The sequence below is a fragment of the Capricornis sumatraensis genome, chromosome 3 (genome assembly GCF_032405125.1).
Source record: "Capricornis sumatraensis isolate serow.1 chromosome 3, serow.2, whole genome shotgun sequence".
Taxonomy (NCBI): domain Eukaryota; kingdom Metazoa; phylum Chordata; class Mammalia; order Artiodactyla; family Bovidae; genus Capricornis; species Capricornis sumatraensis.
In genome coordinates, this window is record NC_091071.1 from 175,263,918 (window position 1) to 175,291,294 (window position 27,377).

Sequence of the window (27,377 nt, forward strand, 5' to 3'; positions counted from 1 at the left end):
TTCGCCATCTCCCGGAGCTTGCTCAGACTCATGTGCATTGAGTCAGTGATGCCATCCAACCATCTCATCCTCTGTCGTCCCCTTCTCCTCCTGCCTTCAATCTTTCCCACAGGGTCTTTTCCAATGAGTCAGTTTTTCGCATCAGGTGGCCAAAGTATTGGAGCTTCAGTTTCAGTACTTCCAATGAACAGTTAGGATTGATTTCCTTTAGGATTAACTGGTTTGATCTCTTGGCTGTCCAAGGGACTCTCAAGAGTCTTCTCCATTAAGGATGAACTATTATTTCAGTCTATCCATGACTGGAGATGCCAGACAGGACGGGGGCGGACACTCCCAGCTCTGGAGAGGAGGGCCCCTGACAGGGGTGCTGGGACAGGGAGCTGGGCCTGGACTCTGCCCTCGAAGAGCCAATGGGGGCCAAGATGACGGAGGAGAGGAGCGCTGGGTCTACCGGCTGCGGGCGGGGCTGCCTTGGAGTGGAGACCAGCGCTCCCCTCTGCCCCCAGGACTGCGCCCCTGGCTACACGCGCACCGGGAGCGGACTCTACCTCGGCCACTGTGAGCTGTGTGAATGCAACGGCCACTCAGACCTGTGCCACCCGGAGACCGGGGCCTGCTCGGTAAGATGCACGCGGGGCCAGGGCAAGGGGCCGCTTGGCTAGGGCTGGGCGGGGTATCTGGGCTGGCTGTGGGGTGGGAGGGCTTTGGTGTGTTTGGACAGATGTCCAGGGGCAAAGTCACAGGGCTCATTCTATGGGGCAAAGTGCCTGGGCCAGCAGGTCTAAGGCATTGAGGGGTTGCAGACATGGTGGGGTGGACAGAGCTGTGGATTAGCATCCTTCTTTACACAGAAAGCTTCAGAGGAGTTCCCTGGTGGCCCAGTGGTCAGGACTCCGAACTTCCACTGCAGTGGGCGTGGGCTCAGTCACTGGGCGGGGAACTGCGATCCTACAAGCCACGTGGTGCCGCCTCAGAAATCAAGAAAACAAGAGAGCATTCAGTTCAGTTCAGTCGCTCAGTCGTGTCCGACTCTTTGCGACCCCATGACTCGCAGCACGCCAGGCCTCCCTGTCCATCACCATCTCCCAGAGTTCACTCAGACTCACGTCCATCGAGTCAGTGATGCCATCCAGCCATCTCATCCTCTGTTGTCCCCTTCTCCTCCTGCCTTCAATCTTTCCCACAGGGTCTTTTCCAATGAGTCAGTTTTTCGCATCAGGTGGCCAAAGTACTGGAGCTTCAGTTTGAGCTTTAGCTCATTCCTTCCAAAGAAATCCCAGGGTTGATCTCCTTCAGAATGGACTGGTTGGATCTCCTTGCAGTCCAAGGGACTCTCAAGAGTCTTCTCCAACACCGCAGTTCAAAAGCATCAATTCTGCGGCGCTCAGCTTTCTTCACAGTCCAACTCTCACATCCATACATGACCACTGGAAAAACCATAGCCTTGACTAGATGGGCCTTAGTCGGCAAAGTAATGTCTCTGCTTTTGAATATACTATCTAGGTTGGTCATAACTTTTCTTCCAAGGAGTAAGCGTCTTTTAATTTCATGGCTGCAGTCACCATCTGCAGTGATTTGGGAGCCCCAAAAAATAAAGTCTGACACTGTTTCCACTGTTTCCCCATCTATTTCCCATGAAGTGATGGGACCAGATGCCATGATCTTTGTTTTCTGAATGTGGAGCTTTAAGCCAACTTTTTCACTCTCCTCTTTCACTTTCATCAAGAGGCTTTTTAGCTCCTCTTCACTTTCTGCCATAAGGGTGGTATCAGCTGCATATCTGAGGTTATTGATATTTCTCCCGGCAATCTTGATTCCAGCTGTGTTTCTTCCAGCTCAGCGTTTCTCATGATGTACTCTGCATGGAAGTTAAATAAGCAGGGTGACAATATACAGCCTTGACATACTCCGTTTCCTATTTGGAACCAGTCTGTTGTTCCATGTCCAGTTCTAACTGTTGCCTCCTGGCCTACATACAGATTTCTCAAGAGGCAGGTTAGGTGATCTGGTATTCCCATCTCTTTCAGAATCTTCCACAGTTTATTGTGATCCACATAGTCAAAGGCTTTGGCATAGTCAATAAAGCAGAAATAGATGTTTTTCTGGAACTCTCTTGCTTTTTCCATGATCCAGCGGATGTTGGCAATTTGATCTCTGGTTCCTCTGCCTTTTCTAAAACCAGCTTGAACATCAGGGAGTTCCCGGTTCACGTATTGCTGAAGCCTGGCTTGGAGAATTTTGAGCATTACTTTACTAGCATGTGAGATGAGTGCAATTGTGCTGTAGTTTGAGCATTCTTTTGCATTTCCTTTCTTTGGGATTGGAATGAAAACGGACCTTTTCCAGTCCTGTGGCCACTGCTGAGTTTTCCAAATTTGCTGGCATATTGAATGCAGCACTTTCACAGCATCATCTTTCAGGATTTGAAATAGCTCAACTGGAATTCCATCACATCCACCAGCTTTGTTCGTAGTGATGCTTTCTAAGGCCCACTTGACTTCACATTCCAAAATGTCTGGCTCAAGATGAGTGATCACATCATCGTGATTATCTGGGTCGTGAAGCTCTTTTTTGTACAGTTCTTCCATGTATTCTTGCCACCTCTTCTTAATATCTTCTGCTTCTGTTAGGTCCATACCATTTCTGTCCTTTATCGAGCCCATCTTTGCATGAAATGTTCCCTTGGTATCTCTAATTTTCTTGAAGAGATCTCTAGTCTTTCCCATTCTGTTGTTTTCCTCGATTTCTTTGCATTGATCGCTGAAGAAGGCTTTCTTATCTCTCCTTGCTATTCTTTGGAACTCTGCATTCAGATGCTTATATCTTTCCTTTTCTCCTTTGCTTTTTGCTTCTCTTCTTGTCACAGCTATTTGTAAGGCCTCCCCAGACAGCCATTTTGCTTTTTTGCATTTCTTTTCCATGGGGATGGTCTTGATCCCTGTCTCCTATGCAGTGTCACGAACCTCATTCCGTAGTTCATCAGGCACTCTATCTATCAGATCTAGGCCCTTAAATCTATTTCTCACTTCCACTGTATAATCATAAGGGATTTGATTTAGGTCATACATGGATGGTCTAGCGGTTTTCCCTACTTTCTTCAATTTGATTCTGAATTTGGTAATAAGGAGTTCATGATCTGAGCCACAGTCAGCTCCTGGTCTTGTTCTTGTTGACTGTATAGAGCTTCTCCATCTTTGGCTGCAAAGAATATAATCACTCTGATTTCGGTGTTGACCATCTGGTGATGTCCATGTGTAGAGTCTTCTCTTGTGTTGTTGGAAGAGGGTGTTTGCTATCACCAGTGCATTTTCTGGGCAAAACTCTATTAGTCTTTGCCCTGCTTCATTCCACATTCCAAGGCCAAATTTGCCTGTTACTCCAAGTGTTTCTTGACTTCCTACTTTTGCATTCCAGTCCCCTATAATGAAAAGGGCATCTTTTTTGGGTGTTAGTTCTAAAAGGTCTTGTAGGTCTTCATAAAACCATTCAACTTCAGTTTCTTCAGCGTTACTGGTTGGGGCATAGACTTGGATAACTCTGATATTGAATGGTTTGCCTTGGAGACGAACAGAGATCACTCTGTCATTTTTGAGACTGCATCCAAGTACTGCATTTCAGACTCTTTTGTTGACCATGATGGCTACTCCATTTCTTCTGAGGGATTCCTGCCCGCAGTAGTAGATATAATGGTCATCTGAGTTAAATTCACCCATTCCAGTCCATTATAGTTCGCTGATTCCTATCACCAGTGTGACACATGTTTTCTGTAGAAGAATCAGACTGTAGAGATAACTTAAAAACAAAGTTAAGTTCAGTTCAGTTCAGTCGCTCAGTCGTTTCTGACTCTTCCCTGAAATCCTACCATCTGGAGGTAATCACTGTCAACATTAGCCGGTGGAGTTCTTTTTTCTGGGCACACATTTACACAGAATAATATACCTTTCATTTTGCAAATAAGCCCAGGATCACTGTGTTTCATGATCAATTTTTTTTCACTTCTTGACATCTTTCAATATTTCAATATTTTTTATACCTGAACTTTTCAGAGTGCTATATGTATAGCCCTCCAGGATATGTGGTCAAGGACCAGGTGGTTGACAGAACCACCAACTAAATATCGAATGAGGATTATGCTACATTAATTTTAAAAAAAGTAAATCTCTTTGGAGGAAAACATAAAATGCACACACATTTTTAACAATTAAGTGCTTATTTCCAAAACTGCCCCCATACACCCAAGTGGGTACTTTCCTATGATATTACAGGTATTTAGATAGAAAAAATGTAAGAAATGCAATCAGTATCCTTTTTGATAGCGTTTTGGATGGAATTTCCTTTTTTAATTTTCTCGGTTCTTTTTTTCTTGGTGTGTTTCCAGCATTGTGCTTTTAACCCACTGCTGAGATGAATGGAACATCCTGTAGTGAATTCATTGTGCCCCTCCCTGATTATTTCTTTAAGATAAGCTCACGAATGTGGAATTTCCAGATCAAGGGATTACCAGATCATATGATTTGGGGTACATTTTTCCAAATAGCAAGTGGCTGACATCCTTGCGCCTTGCAGCAATGCCAGCACAACGCGGCCGGGGAGTTCTGTGAGCAGTGTGCCCCTGGCCACTACGGAGATGCCACGGCCGGAACACCCGAGGACTGCCAGCCCTGCGCCTGCCCGCTGACCAACCCAGAGAACATGTGGGTGCCCTTGCTCAAGGCCCAAGGGAGTGGAGGGCATTGCACTGACTCTTGGGTGAAAGTGGGGGGACAGGGGAGGGGGTGGGTGTTCCAGGGCCTGAGCTTCGCCTCCTACCGCAGGTTTTCCCGCACCTGTGAAAGCCTGGGAGCTGGAGGGTACCGCTGCACAGCCTGCGAATCTGGCTACACTGGCCAGTACTGTGAGCAGTAAGTTTGCTGTAGGAGGGAGGCAGGGAGCGGGGTGTGGGGTAAACTAGCTGAGAGTCCTGGATGATGTTGCTCAGAAAGGTCCCTACCAGGATCAGGTCCCTCCCCTGCCCAAAACCCTGCCAAGATTCCCCGGTGCCCTTGGGGCCAGCCCAAGCTCCTTAGGTGGTAGCTTTATCACTCACCAGGCTCATCCCACTTCTGACACCTAACTCTGTGCTCTAGCTGGGTGTCCCTTCTTGGCTTCTTCATGTCCAGTTCTTTAGCTGTGCTGTTTTGCTCTTCATGGATCGTTCTCCATCCACGTACTGACCCCCACCCCCATCCTGGCTAACTCCTGTTTGGCCTTCAAGGCTCAGCTGTATTCCGTTGTTCAGGGCGTTTTTATTGAGACTCTACTGTGTGCCGTGCAGTGTAGAAGCGTGTTGGAAACAAAGCGATGAGCAAAACAGATTCAGTCCCAACCCTTACAGAGTCTCCTGACTGTAATGGGAGACAAGATAGTGGGCAATCCTGCAAATAAATAGTTACAAACGGGGATAAGTTCTCTGCTGGCTAACAGTCTGCTCCAAGGGAATAGAACAGCTCAGGAGTCTCGTCCTCTGGGAAGCATCCTGATTCTCAGGGCTGGACGAGTGCCCCTCTCCCACCATGCCCCTCCAGCCCCCATACATGTCCCTCACTCTCATTTATGTGGTTCCTTAAAAGCAAGGATTTTATCATGTTTGCTGTTGTGCATCCATAACATTGCTTAGCGTGTGTGTGTGTGTGTGTGTGTGTGTGTGTGTGTGTGTGTGTGTTAGTCACTAAGTCGTGTCCAACTCTTTGTGACCCCATGGACATAAATGTTGTTGAATGAATATTTCCCTGAATCCAACCTGCTGACCTTTCGCCCCCACACCCGCCCCGGCTCCATTTTCTCAGCACAGAGGCTCTGCACTGGGGCCTTTTTGGTCTCTGAAAATCCTTCCTGAGCTCTGAGCCTCCTCACCCTGTAGTGGGCAGAGAGCTGGCTCCCCAGGTCAGCCAGGAGGCACTGGGTCCCCTGAGGCCTGGCACAGCCTGTCCTTGTCCCTCCTTACAGGTGTGCCCCGGGATATGTGGGTAATCCCAATGTGCCAGGGGGGCGGTGCCTGCCTCAGGGTAAGTGGGACTGTGGTCTTGGATCAAAGGTGATGGACATGGCAGGGGACCCGGGGTGTCTGAGAGATACTCGGTCTGGGGAGCAGGGTGGGGGCAGGGTGTGCCAGTCTTTGGGAGGGCAGGGAGATTTGGGACAGTGGTGCCTGCTGGGGGCCTCCCGCCTGAGTGGCCTCCCCTGTCCCTCTCCCAGCAGACCAAGCCCCGCTGGTGGTGCAGGTCCATCCAGCTCGGAGCGTAGTACCCCAAGGCGGCCCCTACTCCCTGCGGTGCCAGGTCAGCGGGAGCCCACCCCACTACTTCTACTGGTCTCGTGAAGATGGGCGGCCCTTGCCCAGCAGCACCCAGCAGCGACATCAAGGTACGCATGGCCCCAGGCCCCTTGGCCACCCCGGTGGACGGGGAGACATAGGCCTGTGCCTACCCTACTGAGATCCTATAGGGACCCGCACGCAGGACTGGGTCGGCGAAGGGTTGCATCTTCACTGATGAGCCCCTGCCCCCCACCTTGCCACCAGGCTCGGAGCTGCACTTCCCCAGCGTCCAGCCCTCGGATGCTGGAGTCTACATTTGCACCTGTCGGAATCTCCATCATGCCAACACCAGCCGGGCAGAGCTGCTGGTCACTGGTGAGTTCCTCGTCCCCTGTCCCCAGCACTGCCTGTCCTGGGCCGGGCTGCACACTGCAGACCCAAGCCTCTGGTGCAGTCATCTGCCAGAGGGGGACAGTGGTTTCCTGGCTGAGGACGCTGGCCAGAAAGATGGGAAGAGATGATGGTGTCAAGATGGTAGAACTGATACACGCAGAACTGGCAGGACTTGACACCGAGAGAGAAGAAAAGTCTAGGAAGATGCCCAAGGGTCTGGATTCCAGCAGCTGGGCACACAGGGCTCCATTTACCAAGATGAGAGAGGCTCCAACAGCAGAGTTTCTTCATTTGAGCTGCCCCCAAAAGCAGAGACTGAGACAAAGGTTTGTGTGCCTGTAGTTTATTTGGGAAATGAAATGAAACCGAGAAGAGGGCACCCAGGAAAGCACGTGTCGTCACGGAGCATGTTATCACCTAGAGCAGGTGTTGCTGAACACAGCTGGCGCAGCACTGGGGAGCTCCAGAGTAAAGCCAGCTCTTTGGAGTCCCCCCACCGTGCCCCAGCACCCACCCACTGCCCCAGGGCCCAGGGAGCTGGGGTATGCGTGCACCAGCTCCCATCAGTCACTGGCTGGGGCCTGTTCCAGGAGCACTGAGGCCGCTGTATTCTGTCCCACCCTGTGGGTAGGCACAGTGACCTGAGAAACCCTCCTGCAAAGAAACGCAGCTGCTGCACAATTCAGGCAGGCGGGCACAGAAGTGACCACGCCAGGGCGTGTGCACGGGACGCCAGGGCGTGTGCACGGGACCCCAGGGTGTGCGCAACCCCTGCCACCAGCAGGTCCCGGGGAACCACGAGTTTGGTTTTAGCCCTGTTAAAAGTTTGAGGTGTTTGGGGAAACACTGAAGTGTGTACATGAGGTGGGCATTCTGGAGCTGCGAATCTGGGGCTCAGGAAAGAGGCCTTGGGCAGAGAAATGAATTTGGGAACTGTGGGTACAGGGGTGGGGCAGGGTGTCACCCAGGACAGAGCCCTGGGGAGCCCCAACTTGAGCTTGTCAGGTAGAGGAGAGAGCAAGTAGGCACAGCCTGCAGACAGGAGGAGGCTGGGGGAGGGGGTGGCTGGAAGTCAGGGGGGAAACGGCTTCCTGGAGAGAGTAGCCCCCTCGCCAGAAGCTCCCAGGAGGTCAGCTCCAAGCAGAGAAATAACCCTGAGTTGATGCTTTGACAGGAGCGGTTTGCAGTGAAGAGAAGGGGGAGAAGCCGGATTGGAGTGGGGCAAAGAATGGATGGGCAGGCAACCAGTGTAGACGACTGCTTCAAGAGTCTTGCCTTTGAACAGAGGGCAAGAAGTAGGGCAGGAGCTGGGCGGGGGTTGGGGGGGGCGCGTGTGGGGTCAGGGGGTCATTTTCAGATATGGAAAATTCTAGAACACATTTGTCTGTGGAGTGGGATGATCCCACGGGGAGGGAGCCAGAGAGGGCATGGCTGGGCGAGGGGGTCCTCGGGAGGGGCTCCAGCACTCAGGAAGGGGAGTGGAGGGTGGGCTAGAGGTGGGGAGAAGGCTCGCCCTTCAGGGACAGGGAGGAGAGAGGTGGGGAGATTGGGGATCGTGGAAAATTCCTGACTAGTCATTTCAGTTCTCTCCAGAAGCTGAGTTGAAGCCACGGAAGTGGAAGGAGGACTCTGGAGGGCGGAGAAGTTGGGAGGAGGTGTGAAATGGTTGTTTAGGAGGATAGAAACTCATACCAGAGAGAGGAGCCCCGCTGGGGTGAAGTGTGAATTGTTAAGCGCTCATATGTGGTCTGTTGATGAACCGGAGCCAAGGCGAGCTCTGTGGGATGTTCTCTGGCCACAGCCTGATGGGTGCTCGGTGCCTGCGGGGAGAAAGGAGATGATGGGTTTGAGCCAGGAGGAGGGAGGGAGGTGTCAGGGAGTGGAATGGAAGCTAAGCCAGACTGGGGTGATGGAGAGAGAGAGGGAAAGTGGACCCAGGACAGGGGCCTGGCCAGCACCCAGCTCCCCGGGGCAACTCCCGCCCCAACAGAGGCTCCCGGCAAACCCATCACGGTCACGGTGGAGGAGCAGCGCAGCCAGAGCGTGCGCCCCGGAGCCGACGTCACCTTCATCTGCACAGCCAAGAGCAAGGTGGGCAGGACAGGGAGTGGGCATTGGCGAGGGTCTGTCTCCTGGGGTCTCTGAGCCCCACGCCCATCTCCCTGGCCTCCCCCACCTGCAGTCTCCGGCTTATACCCTGGTGTGGACCCGCCTGCATAATGGGAAACTGCCAAGCCGCGCCATGGATTTCAACGGTATCCTGACCATTCGCGACGTACAGCCCAGTGACGCGGGCACGTACGTGTGCACCGGCTCCAATATGTTCGCCATGGACCAGGGCACAGCCACGCTGCACGTGCAAGGTACACCGTTCATGCCCGTGCCTGACCCACCCAACCCTGCCCCTTCCTCCACACTCTCCAGGCCCAGTGAGTGTCTCTCCATTCAGCTGACAGCTTCTGAACTGGAAGTACGGCAGGTCCTAACCTCAGAAGAAATGGGGTTGGGGGTCAGACAAGCAGTATCTCTGCCCTCCCGCCCTCCGTGTTCTGTAGGGAGACACTGAGTCTGGAAACAGTGGACAAACAACAAAAGCACACCGGTGCTGGGATGTGAGTGGAGTGAAAGGAAAGTGAGGCTTGGGGTGGGCCTGAGGTGAGAGCTCTTCTACATGGGGTCGTCAGGGACAGCCCCCTGGAGGAACTGACATCTCAGCTGAGACCTGAAGGGAAGAGAAGGTGTTCAGCCATGCAAGAGCTCACAGCGGAAGCAGCATGTGCAAGGGCCCTGAGGCAGGAGCGTGCTGTTTGAGGGAAGGCGAGGCCAGCGTGGAAGGGTGGGTGAGGAGCCTGAAGCTATGGGCAGAGATGAGTGCACTCGGTGAGACACAGCAGGGGATTCAGATGTTTTTGTTCTGAAAGCCACGAACAGGCCATCAGTGGGCAAGTAACAAGATCCCATTGACATTTTTTATGTTTATTTTTTGGCCGCGTGTGCAGCTTGTGGGATCTTAGTTCCCTGACCGGGAATCGAACCCACACCCTCAGCAGTGAAAGGGAAGACTCCTAACCACTGGATCGCCAAGGAAGTTCCCCCCACCCCCACCGCCGATGACATTTATGTTTTTTAACATTTTTTTGAAGTCTTTATTGAATTTGTTACAATACTGCTTCTGTTTTATGTTTGGGTGTTGGTTTTTTTGGGCCAAGAGGCATGTGGGGATCTTAGATCCTCAACCAGGGATCGAACCCACAGCCTCAGCGGTGAAAGTGCAGAGTCCTAACCCCCGCACCACCAGGGAAGTCTCTCCCACTGACTGACAGTTTAGAGACTCCCTCTGCCTGCTGTGTGGACAAATGGCCATGAAGGGCTGGAGTGGAAGCAAAGGGAGCAGCGAGGAGGCTGTCGGTGCGGGTCCCGCCCCTCCCTGGCCCCACACGCTGTCTCCTCGCTCCTCAGCCTCGGCCACACCGTCCGCGCCCGTGGTCTCCATCCACCCGCCGCAGCTCACAGTGCAGCCAGGCCAGATGGCCGAGTTCCGCTGCAGTGCCACGGGGCACCCCACGCCCAGCCTTGAGTGGACAGGTGAGGCCGTGGCAGGTACAATTGTCCCAGCCTGGCTCTCCTGGATGTGGGGGGGTGCCAGGGGGCGGGACGCTAGGAGGTGGACCTCAACCTCTCAGCGCACGGCGTGGGGGGGCCCAGCAATGCCCATCCCAGCGGGTACTGACCCCGCCTCCCCGCTGTCAGGGGGCCCTGGTGGCCAGCTCCCTCAGAAAGCCCAGGTGCATCGAGGCATCCTGCGCCTGCCAGCCGTTGAGGCCTCGGATCAAGGCCAGTACCTGTGCCGCGCGCACAGCAGCGCCGGGCAGCACGTGGCCAGGGCCGTGCTCCACGTGCACGGTGAGAGGACCGGGCTGAGCGCGGAGGGTGGGGGGTGGCCCTGGCAGCCCTGGGAAGGTGCTCTCACAGAGCTCTGTCTTCAGGGGGCAGCGGGCCCAGGGTCCAGGTGAGCCCAGAGAGAACCCAGGTACACGAAGGCCGCACCGTCAGGCTGTACTGCAGGGCTGCGGGGGTGCCTAGTGCCACCATCACCTGGAGGAAGGAAGGGGGCAGCCTCCCCCCACAGGTGAGGGTACCTGCCCGGCCAGCTCAGCCGAGTCCCAGCACCTGCCCTCTGCCCCTCCCCTCTCCTCCTCCAGTTCCCTCCAGTTCCTAGAGGGTGCCCTGCTCAGAATTCCCGCTCTGGGCATCCTGGCAGGGGGGCAGGTGTCAGCCTTCTGCTTTGCTGCCTGGGTGCCCACCTGGGGCCCCAATCTTGGCTCTGAGCTGGCCTGTACACCTCTGCCTGCCCTCCCTCACCAGCCCATGCCAGGCTGCCTTTGACCCCTTCTCCCTGTATGGCAGGCCCGCGCAGAGCGCACAGACATTGCCACACTTCTTATCCCTGCCATCACGGCCGCCGACGCCGGCTTCTACCTCTGTGTGGCCACCAGCCCTGCGGGCACCGCCCAGGCCCGGATTCAAGTGGTCGTCCTTCCAGGTGCGGGGCCTCCAGAGGCTTGGAGGAGTCGGGAGCCGGGGCTCCCCCGAGGTTGCCTCAATCCCCCACCAACCCTGCCTCCCATCTTAGGTGCCACCACCCCACCGGTCAGGATTGAGTCCTCTTCACCTTCTGTGACCGAAGGACAGACCCTGGACCTCAACTGCGTGGTGGCAGGGCTGGCCCACAGCCAGATCACATGGTACAAGCGAGGGGGCAGCCTGCCTCCCCACGCCCAGGTATGAGGGTCCCTGAGCCCTGTGGCGGGAGCCCCCGGGGAGTGGTCCATCATGCCCCCAGAGGCTCTCTGCATGAGCAGGGCCTGCCCTTATTCCCCTCTCTCTGCAGCCCCCTTTGTGGGGCAGTCCCGGGCGCAGCCAGGTGCAGAGGGCGTGGCGACCAGAGCCCCGGGTTTGCAAGGATGGGAGCATCCTCGCAAACCTCTGTCCTTGCCTGGCCCAGGTGCACGGCTCCCGGCTGCGTCTGCCCCAGGTTTCACCAGCCGATTCTGGAGAATATGTGTGCCGAGTGGAGAACGGTTCAGGCCCCAAGGAGGCCTCCATCATCGTCTCCGTCCTCCACAGCCGCCATCCGGGCCCCGGCTACACCCCAGGTGAGGAGCGGAGGGGCCGGGCGAGGGCTGAGCCCTCCGGCCTCCCCTGTGTTCCCGAGGATGGCGCCCGGGGGTCTCTTCGGTGCTATCCAGACAGGGAGAGGCGCTCCCGGCAGGCTCCGATCCCCTCCTTCCCCGCGAGGAGAGATGAGGGGTCTGAGGGTGGAGACAGGTTGACCTGACTTACAGAGACCCCCATGGGGAGGGTACCATTTCCGGAATTCGGCAGTAGGCAGCAGAGTCAGGGTTGAGCTCTGAGCTGGGAGTCAGGTTGACCTGGGTTCGAGTCTCGACAGTCCTGGTTCAGCCAGCCTTGGACTGATTACTGTGCCTCTGGGGGCCTCGGGCTCCTCGTGTGAAATGGGGACAGCACCCCCTAGCACACTGCGAGTGCACAGCACGCACTCTGAAGAAAGGGCTGGGGAGTGATCGCCGGCAGCCTGTGGCCCGCCCCACCCGGGGTGCTAAAGGACTCTGGTTCCCTGAGAGCCAGAGCAGCTCGTCATGGGCCAAGGTCTAGGTGGGCAGGCAGATGGGACTGGAACGGTAGGTTGAAGGTCAGAGAGGGGAAAGAAGGGTCCAGCTGGCCCTGCCAGTGTGGTCCCAGGCCCCAGGCCTCAATCCATCCTCCTGAGCTCAGGCCTGGTCAGACCCCAGGGCTACAGGGTAGGGAAGGGGGAGCTCAGGAGCCCTGGCCACTGACCAGCTCCTCTGCGCCCCAGCTCCCGGTGGAGCCCCAGCTCCAGGCGGTACCCAGCCCATCCGCATCGAGCCCTCCTCCTCTCATGTGGCTGAAGGGCAGACGCTGGATCTGAACTGCGTGGTCCCCGGGCAGGCCCACGCCCAGGTCACGTGGTACAAACGTGGTGGCAGCCTCCCCGCCCGGCACCAGGTAAAGCAGCCCACCGCCCCCCGCCGGCCCAGGGCCAGCCTGCAGGAGGGGCTGGACGGAGCGGCTCCAGCCCCCTCCTGACCCTCCCTGGTTGTGTTCAGACCCACGGCTCGCTGCTGCGACTGCACCAGGTGTCCCCAGCCGACTCGGGAGAGTACGTGTGTCGTGTGGTCCTGGGCTCTGGGCCCCTTGAGACTTCCGTCCTGGTCTCCATCGAGGCCTCAGATGCCGGCACCATCCCCGGTGAGTGGACAGTCAGTAACAGGCTGGCAGGGGCCCGAGGGCCTTCCCAAGGGCTCGTGACTTCTGTTGCTGATGTGGAGATCGGGGCTGGGAGGCCCATGCTGGGGCTGGCCACGGGGCCCGGCCCAGGAGGCCTCCGTATTCCTGAATAACCCGCCATCTTCGCATCACTGTTCCATCTGGCCCACTCACGTGCATCCCCACCCCTGCCTCTCTCCCAGCCTCAGTTATCCTCATCTCTCCCTCCCTCCCTCTTCCTCACGCCGCTCTGTAAGCCTGGGTTCTTGCCCTAGCCCCCTCCCCAAGGCTGCTTTGCTGAGGACCTCAAGCCCAGGCCTCTAACTCTAAACCCACCAGGCCGAGCCAGCTCCAGGGTGGACGGTTCTTGCTGTCTCTCCTGGGAGGCATCTACGACCTGCCCCCTCTCCCCGCAGCCCCAGGACCCGTCCCGCCCGTCAGGATCGAGTCCTCGTCCCCCACGGTGGCCGAGGGGCAGACTCTGGACCTGAACTGCGTGGTGGCGGGCCAGGCCCACGCCCCAGTCACGTGGTACAAACGTGGGGGCACCCTCCCGGCCCGGCACCAGGTACCCAGGGGCAGAAAGGTGGGAGGGGGCCAGCCAGGGCTACGCAGCAGAGGGTGCGGAGGGAGCTGAGCTCAGAGGAACAGGGTACGGGACGCCCCCCGGGCTCTGGGAAGCCCCTCACTCACACCCCTGCCCGCGTCTGTCCAGGTGCGTGGCTCCCGCTTGTACGTCTTCCAGGCCTCCCCGGCGGACGCAGGCGAGTATGTCTGCAGGGCCAGCAACGGCGTGGAGGCCTCCATCACAGTCACGGTCACCAAGACCCAGGGTGCCAACTTCGCGTACCGTGAGTGGGGCCAGCCGGCCTGGGCTTGGAGGGAAAAGAGGGAAAGGCCAGGGCCGCTCCAGAGGCCTGGACTGACCGAGTGACCGTCTGCTCCCCCAGCTCCTGGTGGCACCCAGCCCATCCGCATCGAGCCCTCTTCGTCCCGTGTGGCCGAAGGGCAGACCCTGGATCTAAACTGCGTGGTCCCTGGGCAGGCCCACGCCCAGGTCACGTGGCACAAGCGCGGGGGCAGCCTGCCCGCCCGGCACCAGGTACAGGACTGGAGGATGGACAGGCCGAGGAGGGGATGGGAGGGAGGCCCCTGGGGAGTGGAGGTCAGGGGTGGGAGAGCAGGAGGCTCCTCTGGGACAGAGAGGCCCTGGACCCCTCTGCACAGGTGTGTGATGTGATGCTCAGAACCCATACGCTCTGACCGGTCAGCCCAAGTGTGAGTGTGACTGCCGCTTCCCCCACCTAGTCGTTTGGGCAAATCACTTAATCTCTCTATAGCATATTTTCAGCATCTGTAAAACGGTAATGATTGTACCAACCTTACCGAGTTATCTTAAGGATGAAGTGAACTAATTTGCATGCAAAGTGCTCAAAGTTCTGGCTCACTGAAAGTTCTACGAGCTGTTATTAGTGTAATGTCATTAGCTGTTAGTATTGATATATTTTATAGAATTTAGGATGCCGCTGATGGTAAGATGCACTGTAATTTTATGTACCTCTGAGGTTAAAAAAAGAAAGAAGAAAACCCTGCCATTTGTAATTGTAATTTGCTATTAGATGCATATTGATTTCAGAGGCATTTAAAAGTGTCTAGGGAATTCCCTGGCGGTCCAGTGGTTGGGACTCTGTGTTTTCACTGCCAACGGCCTGGTTTCAGTCCTGGTTGGAGAGCTAGGATTCCATAGGCCACACGGTGAAACCCAAAAATAATAAAGCGAAAGTAATATGCACGTTACCAGCTCCATCCTACTTTTTTAATTTTAAATGTGTCCAAAAGTTGATGGAGTGTGCTGCTAGTGTTTGCTCAGTTCCCCATGGCTTCTGCTGACCACACCTGGTCCTGGGATGAGGCAGCCACTTCTCCACCTCTGAGCAGGATGGAGTTAAACGTCAGTTCTCAGGCTCAGAGTGAGGCAGGGCTGCAGGTGATCAGTGCGAAGATCCCGAGAGGGCCTCCTCTGACCCCACCTCCATTCTGGCCAGACCCACGGCTCCCTCCTGAGACTGTACCAGGTGTCTCCGGCCGACTCAGGCGAGTACGTGTGCCGGGTGGTGGTCGGTTCAGTGCCCCTGGAGTCCTCTGTCCTGGTCAGGATTGAGCCTGCAGACTCTGTGCCTGGTGAGTAGTGTGGGGGTTCCGGGGGGTAGGCTCCCCACTCCAGCAAAGGCAGGACCCCAGAGACCAGCAGACCCTACCTTCACTCACACCCTCCCCTCCCCGCCTCCTCCCAGCTGGGGATTCACTCTCTGCCCTCTGTCCCCAGTGCTGGGGGTCACCCCCCCGGTCCGGATCGAGTCATCCTCCTCACACGTGGCTGAAGGACAGACCCTGGATCTGAACTGCCTGGTTTCTGGGCAGCCCCACGCCCAGGTCACGTGGCACAAGCGTGGGGGCAGCCTTCCCTCCCAGCACCAGGTAGGAGGCGGGGAGCTAAGTGGGGAGGGGGGCCTGAAGGACCCTTGAGACTGAGGAGGTTTGAGTTCAGATATTGCTCTGCCATCTCGCCTGGCCAGTCCTTTGACTTCCCCGAGCCTTAGTGTCCTCATCTGTCAAATGGGCTCACACTGCCTAGCTCACCTGCTCCATAGTGAAAGTGAAAGTGAAAGTTGCTCAGTCGTATTCGACTCTTTGCGACCCCGTGGACTTTACAGTCCATGGACTTCTCCAGACCAGACTACTAGAGTGGGTAGCCTTTCCCTTCTCCAGGGGATCTTCCCAACCCAGGGATCGAACCCAGGTCTCCCACACTGCAGGCGGATTCTTTACCAGCTGAGCCACAAGGGAAGCCCAAGAATGCTGGAGTGGGTAGCCTATCCCTTCTCCAGCGGATCTTCCCAACCCAGGAATCGAACCAGGGTCTCCTGCATTGCAGGCAGATTCTTTACCAACTCAACCATTAGGGAATCCACGTGCTCCATCGGAGATCCACAAATGCCGATCCTCTACTTCCTCCCACTAGACCCAGTCCCAAAACCCCGTCAAAGGCGTTGAAGGGTCCTGGATGCTGGTTCTCCCCAGAAGAGCTTCCCTCAGGCTCTATCAGGCTGGGTGGGGAGGCCGGGGAAGGGAGGCTGAACTGTGAGCCCCAAGTGCAGCTGTGAACCCACCCGGCCTCCCAGGTGCATGGCTCCAGGCTGCGGCTGCCCCAGATGACGCCAGCAGACTCTGGGGAGTACGTGTGCCGCGTGGTCAGCGGCTCAGGCACCCAGGAAGCCTCAGTCCTTGTCACTATCCAGCAGCGCCGTGGCCCCATCCGCTGTGAGTGTCTCAGGGTCACCGCAAACAGGCTGGGAGGGGCCGCTCCACCCTCGCTGGCTCCCACACCCTGATTCTCCTCTCTCCCCACTCTCAGACCAGAACGTGGTGTACCCCGTCCGCATTGAGTCCTCCTCTGAATCCCTGGCCAACGGGCGCACCCTGGACCTCAACTGCCTGGTGGCCAGCCAAGCCCCCCATACCATCACCTGGTACAAGCGTGGAGGCAGCCTCCCAAGCCGGCACCAGGTATGGAGCCAGCAAGGGGGGAGGGTCCATGCCGGGGGGTGTGGCCGGCTCCCACGGGAACCGGGAGGAGCTCCGCAGAGCCCCCTCTGTGCTCATTCAGTCATTCAACATACAGCGAGCGTTCTTGCTGGAGGGGCCCTGGCCAGTGCTGGGGACACAGAGAGGAGTCCCACTGGCCTGCATGAGTCTGTACAGAACATTCTGTGATTCGCTTACTCCTGGCCCTTCCCCGAGAACCTGCTCCAGGCCGCGTCCCACTTCCGCCACTGAGAATTCTAAGGGAACGAGACCAGGCATGCCCTCGGGTAGCTCAAAGACTAAAAGGGGAAGGCAGGTGTGCCACGTGACAGCCCTGTAGGGGGAGTCCCCACGGAGGGCCTCGGCAGGCTTGCTGGAGGGGTGACGGCCGAGAAATAGTGCAAAGGCTGGAGGCACCATGCACCCAGCCCAGAAGCTCAGAAAGGCCATTGACGGAGTTCAGGAGACCAGGGTGGGGGCAGGCCCCGCCCCGCCCCAAAGCAAGGCAGCGAGGCTGCCAGAGTCTGGGAGAGGTGGAGGGGCCGCGCCCCAACCCACTGATATCTGCTCCGCCTTAGATCGTGGGCTCCAGGCTTCGGATCCCCCAGGTGACACCCGCAGACTCGGGTGAGTACGTGTGTCATGTCAGTAACGGTGCCGGCTCCCAGGAGACCTCGCTCATCGTCACCATCCAGGGCGGTGACTCCTCCCACGGTGAGCATTGCTGAGGGCAGGGGGTCAGGCGAGCGGGTGCCGGGGGAGGCGGTGAGGTCCTGGCACTGGTCACTGCCGTCTGACTCCGGCTGTGTGGCCCATTCCTCTCCGTCCCCAGTGCCCAGTGTCTCCCCGCCAATCAGGATCGAGTCCTCGTCCCCCACGGTGGTCGAAGGGCAGACCCTGGATCTGAACTGCGTGGTCGCTGGGCAGCCCCAGGCCACCATCACGTGGTACAAGCGTGGGGGCAGCCTTCCCGCTCGACACCAGGTATGGAGTGGAGCCCGGCCGTGGGGTGGGCAGCTCGAGGACCGCCGCCAGGACAAGCGGCCCGAAGTGTTAGCTGCTGGTCCTTCCTCCTGCTGGGGCAAGACAGAGGGTGGCCTCAGCCGGTCTGATGGAGGAGGCCTGAGCCAGCCGGTGACCCCTCAGCCCCTCAACCCCCTCCATCTCTGCACCCCCAGGCCCATGGCTCCCGCCTAAGGCTGCACCAGATGTCTGTGGCAGATTCGGGCGAGTATGTGTGCCGGGCCAACAACAACATCGATGCCCTGGAGGCCTCCATTGTGGTCTCAGTCTCCCCCGGCACTGGTGGCCCCTCTGGTGAGTCCCGTGAGCGACCCAGGAAGGGGGTGGGAGATGCTGGTACCCGTATTTCCTGGGGAGGAAAGGCTCTGTAGTCAGGGTGCTCAGACGAGGTGGAGGGCCAGGACGAGGGCTCCCCAGAAAGAAGCCTCGGTTCACATCCTGCCAGCACCACTGAGGACCTTGAGGGAGAGACTCCCCTCTCGGCTTCAGGACCCTCGTCAGTGAAGCAGGGATATGGGTCATTTCCGCCTCAGAGAGCTGTCCTGTACAGTGGCCACTAGCCACGCTTGGCCTTCATGTTTCAATAACCAAGTGCACAGGAGTTGCACCGGCTGGCAGCTGCTACTACATCAGTGGGTCTAGTGCGTGGTAAACACTCCCATCACTGCAGGAAGTCGGTGAATTCTGTGAGGCTGACATGAGTTAATAATGCACAGAAAGCGCTTAGAACAGTGCCTGGCATCCTGTAAGTGCATAATAAGTGTCAGCTAGCGTTCCTGCCTGGGGGGCAAGTGTTAGCTAGCGTTCCTAGCTGGGGGGCAGTGGCAGTTTCTGCAGTTGAGGCTCCCAAACACGACTTAGGACCAAAGCCCCGGCTCTCTGTCTCTGCGCCCCCAGGCCCTGGCGGGACCATGCCCATCAGGATCGAGTCGTCGTCTTCCCACGTGGCTGAAGGGCAGACCCTGGATCTGAACTGCGTGGTCCCTGGCCAGGCCCACGCACAGGTCACATGGCACAGGCGTGGAGGCAGCCTCCCGGCTCACCACCAGGTGGGGGCGTGAGTGGGGTCAGGACCTAGTAGGAGGGCTGCTGGACGTGGGCACCCCGGCTTGGGGCCTGTCCCTCACACCCCGCCCAGGAAGGAGACCTGGGAGCCCCCCGTGGGACGCGGGGCCTGCCTGGGTCAGAGGCTGATCCCTGGGCCCCAGCCTCCAAGGGCTGATCCTCCACGCCGCCTCACTTCTGCTTCTCTCCCGTGTCGTGGCCCCTCAGACCCACGGCTCACGGCTGCGGCTGCACCGGGTGTCCCCAGCCGACTCAGGCGAGTATGTGTGTCGTGTGGCCCTCGGCTCTGGGCCTCTGGAGGCCTCCGTCCTGGTCACCATTGAAGCTTCCGGCTCTGGCACCGTTGTCGTCCCTGGTGAGGATCCCTGCGGTGGGGCTGGGAGGCTGGAGGAGGGAGGAGAGGAGGGGACCAAGGTCAGGAGCGAGAGCGAACGGGTTTTGTCCCCAGGGGGCTGAGAACACGAAGCTAAGAGTCTGGCTCGTGTGGCTCGAGCCCCCAGCACTCTGTCCACACTCTGCAGTGTTGCACGAGGGACTCCTGTGTGTCCCTTTCCGCATCCGTCAAGTGGGGCTGGTAGAGCCCTTGCAACAATGACACGCGTTCCTTAAAAGGCTGCAGCTTGCACCTCTGGGGTCAGAGAGGGTGGTTTTAAGTGGCACCCTGATAAAAATCTTCTATATCGATGGTGGTGTGCTAGACAAAAAACAGCAACGTGTCAGACCTGTCATAATTGCACAGAAATCATTGCCTATAATGGGGCTGTGTATTTAAGGGTCATCTTCAGTGACTCACTTAAAGAGGAAAGTGGAAAGGAATTAACCGCACAGGCAGCATGTGGCTGTAAGAGGATTCATGATAATAGTGCCCGAGCTGCTAAGTGATGAACATGATACACGCTTATTAGGTGGTGGGCCCTGGTATGTTTACACATAGGAACTCATTCCACCCTCACAGTAAACGTTTGAGGTTGGTATGATGGCTCTCTCTGTTTTACAGATGGGGAAACTGCCTCATGGAAAGGCTTTTTTGTTTGTTTGTTTGTTCGTCTAGGTTTTTTTAATAGCTTTCCAAAGGTTCCACAGCTGACAAGTGGCAGGGCTGGGTCTTGGACTCAGGCAGTGTGGGCCTAGAGTCTGGGTTCTTAGCCACATAGTATGCAAGTCCAGGAAACATTAGTGATCTGTGTGGAGGGCCCCAGCCCTGAGCCCCAGCCGCCAGCGATGATGTGAGCTCAGGAGATGCTGGGCCATCATCTAGAGAATGAGGCGCCTCTGTGCCCCTGGCTAACCCAGCTGCTCCAGGCCTCAGGGGAACGGGAAGGGGGGCAATCAGGACTGTCGTCTGCATAGCCTCTGAACACCTGGGCACCCAGGGGCAGGGGCTGAGGGTACACAGAGCCCCAGCTCACTGACTTCTTCCCGCCAGCCCCGGGCGGAGCCCCACCCATCCGCATCGAGACCTCCTCTTCCCACGTGGCCGAAGGGCAGACCCTGGATCTGAAATGCGTGGTGCCTGGCCAGGCCCATGCCCAGGTCACCTGGCACAGGCGTGGAGGCAGCCTCCCTGCTCGGCACCAGGTATGGAGTCTGGAGAAAGCAGGGTGCAGGCATCCCCTCCCTGCTCTGCCCCCTGCCCAGGAGGGAAGGTGGACCCTGTGCATTCAGGGCTTCAGGAGTCAGGGGGTCAAGGGCAAGCTGAACATGGTTGGGCTAAACCCTTCATATCAAGGGCTGCCCAGAACCTTGGCATGAATTAGGAAATGATACCTCTTGGACTTCCCCAGCGGTTAAGACTCCAATGCAAGGGGAATGGGCTCAATCCCTGGCTGGGGAACTAAGATCCAACATGCTGCAGAGTACGGCCAAATTTTAAAAAACAAAAACAAAGAAACAGAAAAGGACACTCTTACTCAAGACACTGCTTTCTCCTGCCAGGAAAAATGTAATAGTAGACATCCTCTGCAGCGTCTAATGTCAGCAGGGGTCGCCTTTGGCAGGAGACCGCCTCCGCAGTGGCCCGTGGCGGTTCTGCGGGACAGGTGTCAGGGCTGGGCCACCAGCACCCCCCCCCAACCAAGTTCACTCTCCCCACCCTGGCCAGGTCCACGGCCCGCTACTGAGGCTGAACCACGTGTCCCCTGCCGACTCTGGTGAATACTCCTGCCAAGTGTCCAGCAGCTCAGGCACCCTGGAGGCTTCCGTCCTGGTCAACATCGAGGCCTCCAGCCCAAGTCCCATTCCTGGTGAGCGACAGGAGCCGCGGGTGGTGCTGGGGCGCAGGCTTGGGGCCCCTTCCTGGCCTTGTTCCTCCTGCTCTAGCCCTTGGATCCAGGAAGTTCCCCAGCCACTGGGAACCAAGGTCTCACGTGGCACCCCGGCCCCCAGGGGACCGAGACTCTTATTAAGTCATCGGCCCTCAGCCATGCCAGCTGCTCTGAAGCAAGTGCACCTCCAAGGAGCACCAGCTGGTGCCCACTGCCCCCTGCCTTCGGCATCTGCCTGCACCCCCAGAGCCTCAGCTTTCTCACCCACTGCCCATTGTGTCCACAGCCCCAGGACTCGCCCAGCCCATCCACATCGAGGCCTCCTCCTCCCACGTGACCGAGGGGCAGACCCTCGATCTGAACTGTGTGGTCCCCGGGCAGGCCCACGCCCAGGTCACGTGGCACAAGCGCGGGGGCAGCCTGCCCGCCCGGCACCAGGTACGGGGGCCCTGGATGGGGAGGAATCCAGAGCGGGCCAGGTTGGACCTGCGGTTACCTTCTGCCTCCCCGACCTTCTCCGTACAAACCCCGGCCTGCCTGGGGACCGCAGGGGATCAAATACTTTCGTGCAAGGAGTTGTCACCAGCCGGACAGTCAAGAGACCTGGGTTCTTCTCCTGGCTCTGCTGCTGAATCATCTCCTAAGCCAGTTTCCCCCTCTACAAAGGGGATATGTTGGGCTTGTAGGCATCTGTGAACCACCCTCAGCTGGAGCTCTGAGCTCCTGAGACCCAAGGGAGAACTCTTTACACGCTGGCACGGCTGGGCTTGGGGGCTTGCCCTGTCCCGAGTGCTTTGGCATGATGGCCACCCCGCCTCGTTCCGACAGACCCACGGCTCCCGGCTACGGCTCCACCACGTCTCCCAGACTGACTCTGGAGAATACGTGTGCCGCGTGCTTGGCGGCTCAGGGTCTGAGCAGGAAGCCTCCTTCACCATCACTGTTCCACCCAGCGCAGGGTCCTCCTACCGTGAGTGAGGCAAACGCCACAGGCCTGGGGAGGCGGGGAGACCCTGGAACCCACACACCCCTGCCCAGCCCAGCCCTCTGCCCCCCAGGTCTTAGGAGCCCTGTGATCTCCATCGACCCGCCCAGCAGCACCGTGCAGCAGGGCCAAGATGCCAGCTTCAAGTGCCTCGTCCATGACGGGGCAGCCCCCATCAGCCTTGAGTGGAAGACTCGGAACCAGGAGCTGGAAGGTGAGCCGGACCGGGTGCAGGGGGGTGCTGAAGATGGGTATGAATGCACGGTGACCACCATTGGAGGCTGGGCGGAGGTGACCCTGGGTAAAGCCCTTCACCCTGGGGTCTGGGTGTCCCGATGTGGATGGGGACAGGACCGGACCCAGAAGTGTCTCCATCTTCATCGGCCATCTGTGACCTCGTGAGCTGGATACACCCAGACCGGAGGGGTCGGGGCATGGGGCGCTGGTGAGCCTCCTGGCAGCTCCCAGGCAGGAGGACACCCTCACTGACCATACCCTCCCTGATGCCAGACAACGTCCGCATCAGCCCCAATGGCTCCATCATCACCATCGTGGGCGCCAGGCCCAGCAACCATGGGGCCTACCGCTGCGTGGCCTCCAATGCCTACGGCGTGGCCCAGAGTGTCGTGAACCTCAGTGTGCATGGTGAGGGCCTTCGACCCCACGGGCTCTGCCTCCCCGTTTCCAGCCCCGATTCCTGCCTCTGCCCCTCGCCTCTCTCGGGCGTTCTCCCTCTCTGAGTCTCAGTCCCTACGTGGGTTCAGTGGGGAGACCAGTGCCCACTGGCAGCTGCTGACAAGGGGGCTGTGACAGGGCACGTGGCCAGCAGGGCCCCGCGTGTGCATCAGCCATCTCGCTCCTCTGGACAGGGCCCCCTACAGTGTCTGTGCTCCCCGAGGGCCCTGTGCGGGTGAAGCTGGGGAAGGACGTCACCCTGGAGTGTGTCAGTGCTGGCGAGCCCCGCTCTTCTGCTCGCTGGACCCGGATCGGTGCCCCCACCCACTTGGAGCAGCGGGCGCATGGGCTTCTGGACAGCCACACGGTGCTGCAGGTGAGGCCAGGGAGGTCTCATCTCTGGATCTGAGGCCCAGTCAGAGCCCATCCTTGAGCATATACTTGGAGGAGAGAGTGGTGGGTTACCAGACAGGTGATGAATTGATAGAGAAGGGGAGGGTTAGGCAGATGATGGGTAGATTGGAAGACAGTCAGGAAGAAAGAAGGAAAGTGGAGAAAAGGGAAGGAGGAAAGAATGGATTGAAGGATGGGTGGTGGGGTGGGTCGATGGATGGATGGATGGGTGGGTGGGTGGGTGGGTGGGTGGGTGCGTAGGTGGATAGATGAGTGGGTAGATGGGTGGGTGGGTGGGTAGATGGATGGGAGGGTAGATGGGTGGATGGTATATGGATGGATGAACAGAGGGGTGGGGTGACTGGATGGACAAGTAAATGCGTGGACTGGTGGGACATCCTGAGTGTGAGCCCTCAAGTAGCCAGTCAAATAGGAAAGCTAAAAACTGATGAACAAGTAGAGGAAAGAGTTTAAAACCAAGCCAAAGCTAGGGGCTGCCGCCAAGGTCCCCCCCTCAGGGCCTCCCTAACCAAGACCCTTGCTTCTTCCAGATTTCATCAGCTAAACCGTCAGATGCGGGCACCTACGTCTGCCTAGCTCAGAATGCACTGGGCACGGCGCAGAAGCGAGTGGAAGTGATTGTAGACACTGGTGCCGTGGCCCCAGGAGCCCCCCAGGTCCAGGTGGAAGAAGTCGAGCTGACTGTGGAAGCCGGACACACAGCTACCCTGCGCTGCTCAGCCACAGGTGTGGACGGGCGTGGGCCCACGAGGCAGGCAGAGCCGCGGGCCCGGAATTTAGACATCTTTGGAGACGCGAAGACAGTGTCATGCCCAGGGAGGGAGCAGTCACCCAGCGATGGCTGAGGGGCCCGCTTAGTGGCCCCCATGAAGGAGCGAGCTCTCCCAGGTCCCTTCCTGACCACGCCGCCCCCCAGCCAGTCCTGGGGGACAACCTGTACCAACCTCTGCCGCTCCACTCCGCAGGCAGCCCCAAGCCCACAATCCACTGGTCCAAGCTGCGTTCCCCACTGCCCTGGCAGCACCGGCTGGAAGGCGACACACTCATCATCCCGCGGGTGGCCCAGCAGGACTCGGGCCAGTACATCTGCAACGCCTCCAGCCCGGCCGGGCACGCAGAAGCCACCGTCGTCCTGCACGTAGAGAGTAAGGCCCTGGCCCGCCCTCCCCAGGCTGCCTTCTCTGCACCGCATGGAGGGCCAAGCACCCCCACCACCCCCAGCCAGGCTCCACATCCATCCCGGACAGAACCCCGGGAGCCCCATCTGGAGGGTCGCAGGCCCCGCAGGCCCTGGGAGCTTGCCCACCCCTAACACGCACATGCCCACCTGGGACCTGGCCCTCCATCATCCCAGTCCTCGGGGCTCAGCATCCTTCAGCTTCGCCGGTCCCTTTGGCCAGTTGCTTGCCCCAGCTGCCACCCTGACCTCTTGTCTCCCCCACCCCCGGCCCCAGGCCCACCCTACGCCACCACCGTCCCGGAGCACGCCTCGGTGCGAGCCGGGGAGGCCGTGCAGCTGCAGTGCCTGGCTCACGGGACGCCCCCGCTGACCTTCCAGTGGAGCCGCGTGGGTGGCCGCCTCCCGGCAGGGGCCACCGCCAGGGGCGAGCTGCTGCTGTTTGAGGCCGCAGCCCCCGAGGACTCGGGCCGCTACCGCTGCCAGGTCACCAACAGGGTGGGCTTGGCCGAGGCCTTCGCCCAGGTGCTCGTCGAAGGTGAGTGGCCGCGGCTTGGGCTGGGCAGGACGGGGGGGTCCGTTTTTCCTCCAGGCGCTCGTCTGAGCCCTTCACTTACCCCACAGCTGGCGCCTCACTTGGGGCACAGAGCCGCCCCTTGATTACTCTAGCGGGAACTCCTGCCTTTCCCCTGTTCCCCAAGGCCCGAGGCAGGCCTGCCTCCTCCAGAAAGACCCGCCTCACTCTTCTCAGCACCTGTAGCTCTCACCGCTGTGTCCCCCGCCCCGCTCCTGGACATTGACCTCACACTGCCGGAGACTCTGTTTACATAAGTACCCCAGCCTGCCTCACCTGCCGGACTGGACAATCAGGGCAGGGCCCGAGTCTGGACCTAGCAGCTCCTGGCTTGTCCACCCACAGCACCCAGAACGGGCTGTGTAAATGCCACGGGGACCACAAAGAGTGTGTGCTGGGGCAGCACCCCAGCTGCCGGGCTCTCAGCACGTTTCTAGGGAGCCCAGCGTCTCTGTGGTCTCCTCGGGAGCCCCAGGCCAGAGTCAGCCTGGGTCCTGGGTTCAATGCCCCAGCTCCATCTCTTGATGGCTGTGCGACCTTGGCCAAGTCAGTGGACCTCAGGTTTCATTGTTTTCATCCTGTTGGGTAGAGAGGACAAGGCTAGCACACAGGCTGACTTAGAAAGATACACCTATGTAGAGCCTGGAGCTGGTAGTAGGCGCTTGGTAAATGGTGGTAATATGCATTTGACCCACTCACCTACCGGATAGGTAGATGCCTTCACCTGGGACCTTCCTATTTTCTGTACATTTTTATTCACTTATTGATTCATTGATTGATTTCTGGCTGTGATGGGTCTTTACTGCTTTGCAAGTGCCTTCGCAAGTTGCAGCGAGTGGGGGCCTCTCTCTTGTGCAGTGACTTCTCTCGTTGTGGAGCACAGGCTCTGGGGCCCAGGGGCTCTGGTAGCTGTGATCTGTGGGCTGAGCAGTTGCAGCTCCTGGACTCCAGAGCGCAGGCTTCGGTTGTTGTGGTGCCCGGGCTTAGTTGCTCTGTGGCAAGTAGCATCTTCCTAGATCAGGGATCAAACCCGTTTTCCCCTGCACTGGCAGCAGATTCCTATCCCCTGCGCCACCAGGGAAGCCCCCTCCTGTTTTAGACTAGGGTCAGAATAGCCTTTGCTGTCCTTCCTTCAAATGTCTGAATCTTTCCAAGACCGACCTCTCCCGAAGGCCGGGAGCTTGTGAAGCACAGTCTACCACGTCACAGGCTTTTTCTCTTTCATACGCATCTATTTGGCTGTGTTGGGTCTTAATTGCAGCACACAGGACCTCTCATTGCAGCATGCAGTCGTCTCTCTAGTCGTGACCCAGGCTCTGCAGCTGTGGCTTGCAGGCTTAGTTGTCCCATGGCACGTGGCACCTCAGTTCCCTGACCAGGGGTTGAACCTGCGTCCCTGGCCTTGGGAGGTGGATTCTTCATTACTGGACCACCAGGGAAGTCCCCACAGACCCTTATGTATGTGTTGATTAAATGACTAAACAAGTGAGCAGGTGAATGAGTCAGGTCTTTTTACCCTGGTCAGAGAGGCAGATGGGAGAAGAACGTCCTTTGAATGTTAGGTTGGGGGTTCCCGGGTCCTGGCGCAGCATCGGGGATATCACACACACACACACTCTCACAACCTCGTACCTGTCCCCACAGGCCCCTCTGGCTCTCTCCCCGCCACACCCACACCAGCAGGATCCGCACCCACAGTCCAGGTCACGCCTCAGCTGGAGACCAAGAGCATAGGGGCCAGCGTGGAGTTCCACTGTGTTGTGCCCAGCGACCCAGGCACCCAGCTCCGCTGGTTCAAGGAAGGGGGTCCGCTGCCTCCCGGCCACAGTGTGCATGATGGGGTGCTCCGGTGAGTGGGGTGGGGCGCCCCTGCCCAAGGCACACAGTGGGGCTGTTAGAATCCCTGCCCTACAGGGAGGGCAGAGCATGCAACGATGGCCTCGAGAAGTCACTTCACCTCCCTGAGCCTCAGGGCTGTCAGTCGTGCAGTGGGTTTTGCGAGACCCCAGAGCACTTAACACAGCGCTCAGCACAGGGAAGGCCTGCAGTCCTCAGTGGCCCATGTTTGTATTGTTGTTAAAGGCACGTTGAACAGGCTCTGGGGCCAGATACATACACGTGGCCCAGATTGCAGCTCTGCTGCTTGATAACTATGTGACCTGGAGCTCTAGACTGGAAGGTCTTGGTGTGAAATGGGTGTGGTGACATTCACCCTGTCTGCCTGTCTCCCAGGGTTCTGGGGAGACTAGAAATTTACATCCTGTGCTGATCTCTGACAGCTTTTAACTCCTACACAGTTGCCAGATATTCTCAGCAATTGTTTTTATTCACTGATGTCTTATCTGTTACTTCACAGAATCCAGAACTTGGACCAGAATTGCCAAGGAACCTATGTGTGCCAGGCCCAGGGACCATGGGGACAGGCCCAGGCCAGTGCCCAGCTGGTTGTCCAAGGTAGAAGGGTGGCTTCAGGCTTCTGCTAAAAGCAGGGGACAGAGATAAAAGGCGTAGGGACCATATTCCCCAAGAAACCCCTTGAGTGAGTAATAATCACTCTTTGATGTCCAACCCTTTGCAACCGCATGGACTGTAGCCACCAGGCTCCTTTGTCCATGGAA

The 27,377-nt window shown here is 58.1% G+C and overlaps 1 protein-coding gene across 1 annotated transcript in view; it reads left to right on the forward strand.

Moving 5' to 3' along the window:
• Window positions 1–27,377, forward strand: part of HSPG2 (heparan sulfate proteoglycan 2) — a 110,350-nt gene that overhangs the window by 70,148 nt on the left and 12,825 nt on the right. The window contains exons 37-76 of the mRNA XM_068967048.1: window positions 507–620; window positions 4,567–4,694; window positions 4,815–4,901; window positions 5,986–6,044; window positions 6,235–6,402; window positions 6,560–6,670; window positions 8,679–8,779; window positions 8,871–9,051; window positions 10,148–10,273; window positions 10,439–10,591; window positions 10,675–10,817; window positions 11,096–11,231; window positions 11,322–11,470; window positions 11,694–11,844; window positions 12,585–12,736; window positions 12,838–12,979; window positions 13,420–13,565; window positions 13,713–13,848; window positions 13,948–14,099; window positions 15,043–15,178; window positions 15,324–15,475; window positions 16,180–16,318; window positions 16,413–16,564; window positions 17,161–17,296; window positions 17,415–17,566; window positions 17,761–17,899; window positions 18,503–18,654; window positions 18,878–19,025; window positions 20,097–20,248; window positions 20,772–20,913; window positions 21,221–21,372; window positions 21,763–21,904; window positions 21,993–22,133; window positions 22,430–22,564; window positions 22,789–22,970; window positions 23,539–23,734; window positions 23,974–24,153; window positions 24,463–24,723; window positions 26,404–26,608; window positions 27,116–27,213. Of these exons, the coding sequence (XP_068823149.1) occupies window positions 507–620; window positions 4,567–4,694; window positions 4,815–4,901; window positions 5,986–6,044; window positions 6,235–6,402; window positions 6,560–6,670; window positions 8,679–8,779; window positions 8,871–9,051; window positions 10,148–10,273; window positions 10,439–10,591; window positions 10,675–10,817; window positions 11,096–11,231; window positions 11,322–11,470; window positions 11,694–11,844; window positions 12,585–12,736; window positions 12,838–12,979; window positions 13,420–13,565; window positions 13,713–13,848; window positions 13,948–14,099; window positions 15,043–15,178; window positions 15,324–15,475; window positions 16,180–16,318; window positions 16,413–16,564; window positions 17,161–17,296; window positions 17,415–17,566; window positions 17,761–17,899; window positions 18,503–18,654; window positions 18,878–19,025; window positions 20,097–20,248; window positions 20,772–20,913; window positions 21,221–21,372; window positions 21,763–21,904; window positions 21,993–22,133; window positions 22,430–22,564; window positions 22,789–22,970; window positions 23,539–23,734; window positions 23,974–24,153; window positions 24,463–24,723; window positions 26,404–26,608; window positions 27,116–27,213 (5,827 nt within the window). The remainder of the gene's footprint in view (window positions 1–506; window positions 621–4,566; window positions 4,695–4,814; window positions 4,902–5,985; window positions 6,045–6,234; window positions 6,403–6,559; window positions 6,671–8,678; window positions 8,780–8,870; window positions 9,052–10,147; window positions 10,274–10,438; window positions 10,592–10,674; window positions 10,818–11,095; window positions 11,232–11,321; window positions 11,471–11,693; window positions 11,845–12,584; window positions 12,737–12,837; window positions 12,980–13,419; window positions 13,566–13,712; window positions 13,849–13,947; window positions 14,100–15,042; window positions 15,179–15,323; window positions 15,476–16,179; window positions 16,319–16,412; window positions 16,565–17,160; window positions 17,297–17,414; window positions 17,567–17,760; window positions 17,900–18,502; window positions 18,655–18,877; window positions 19,026–20,096; window positions 20,249–20,771; window positions 20,914–21,220; window positions 21,373–21,762; window positions 21,905–21,992; window positions 22,134–22,429; window positions 22,565–22,788; window positions 22,971–23,538; window positions 23,735–23,973; window positions 24,154–24,462; window positions 24,724–26,403; window positions 26,609–27,115; window positions 27,214–27,377) is intronic.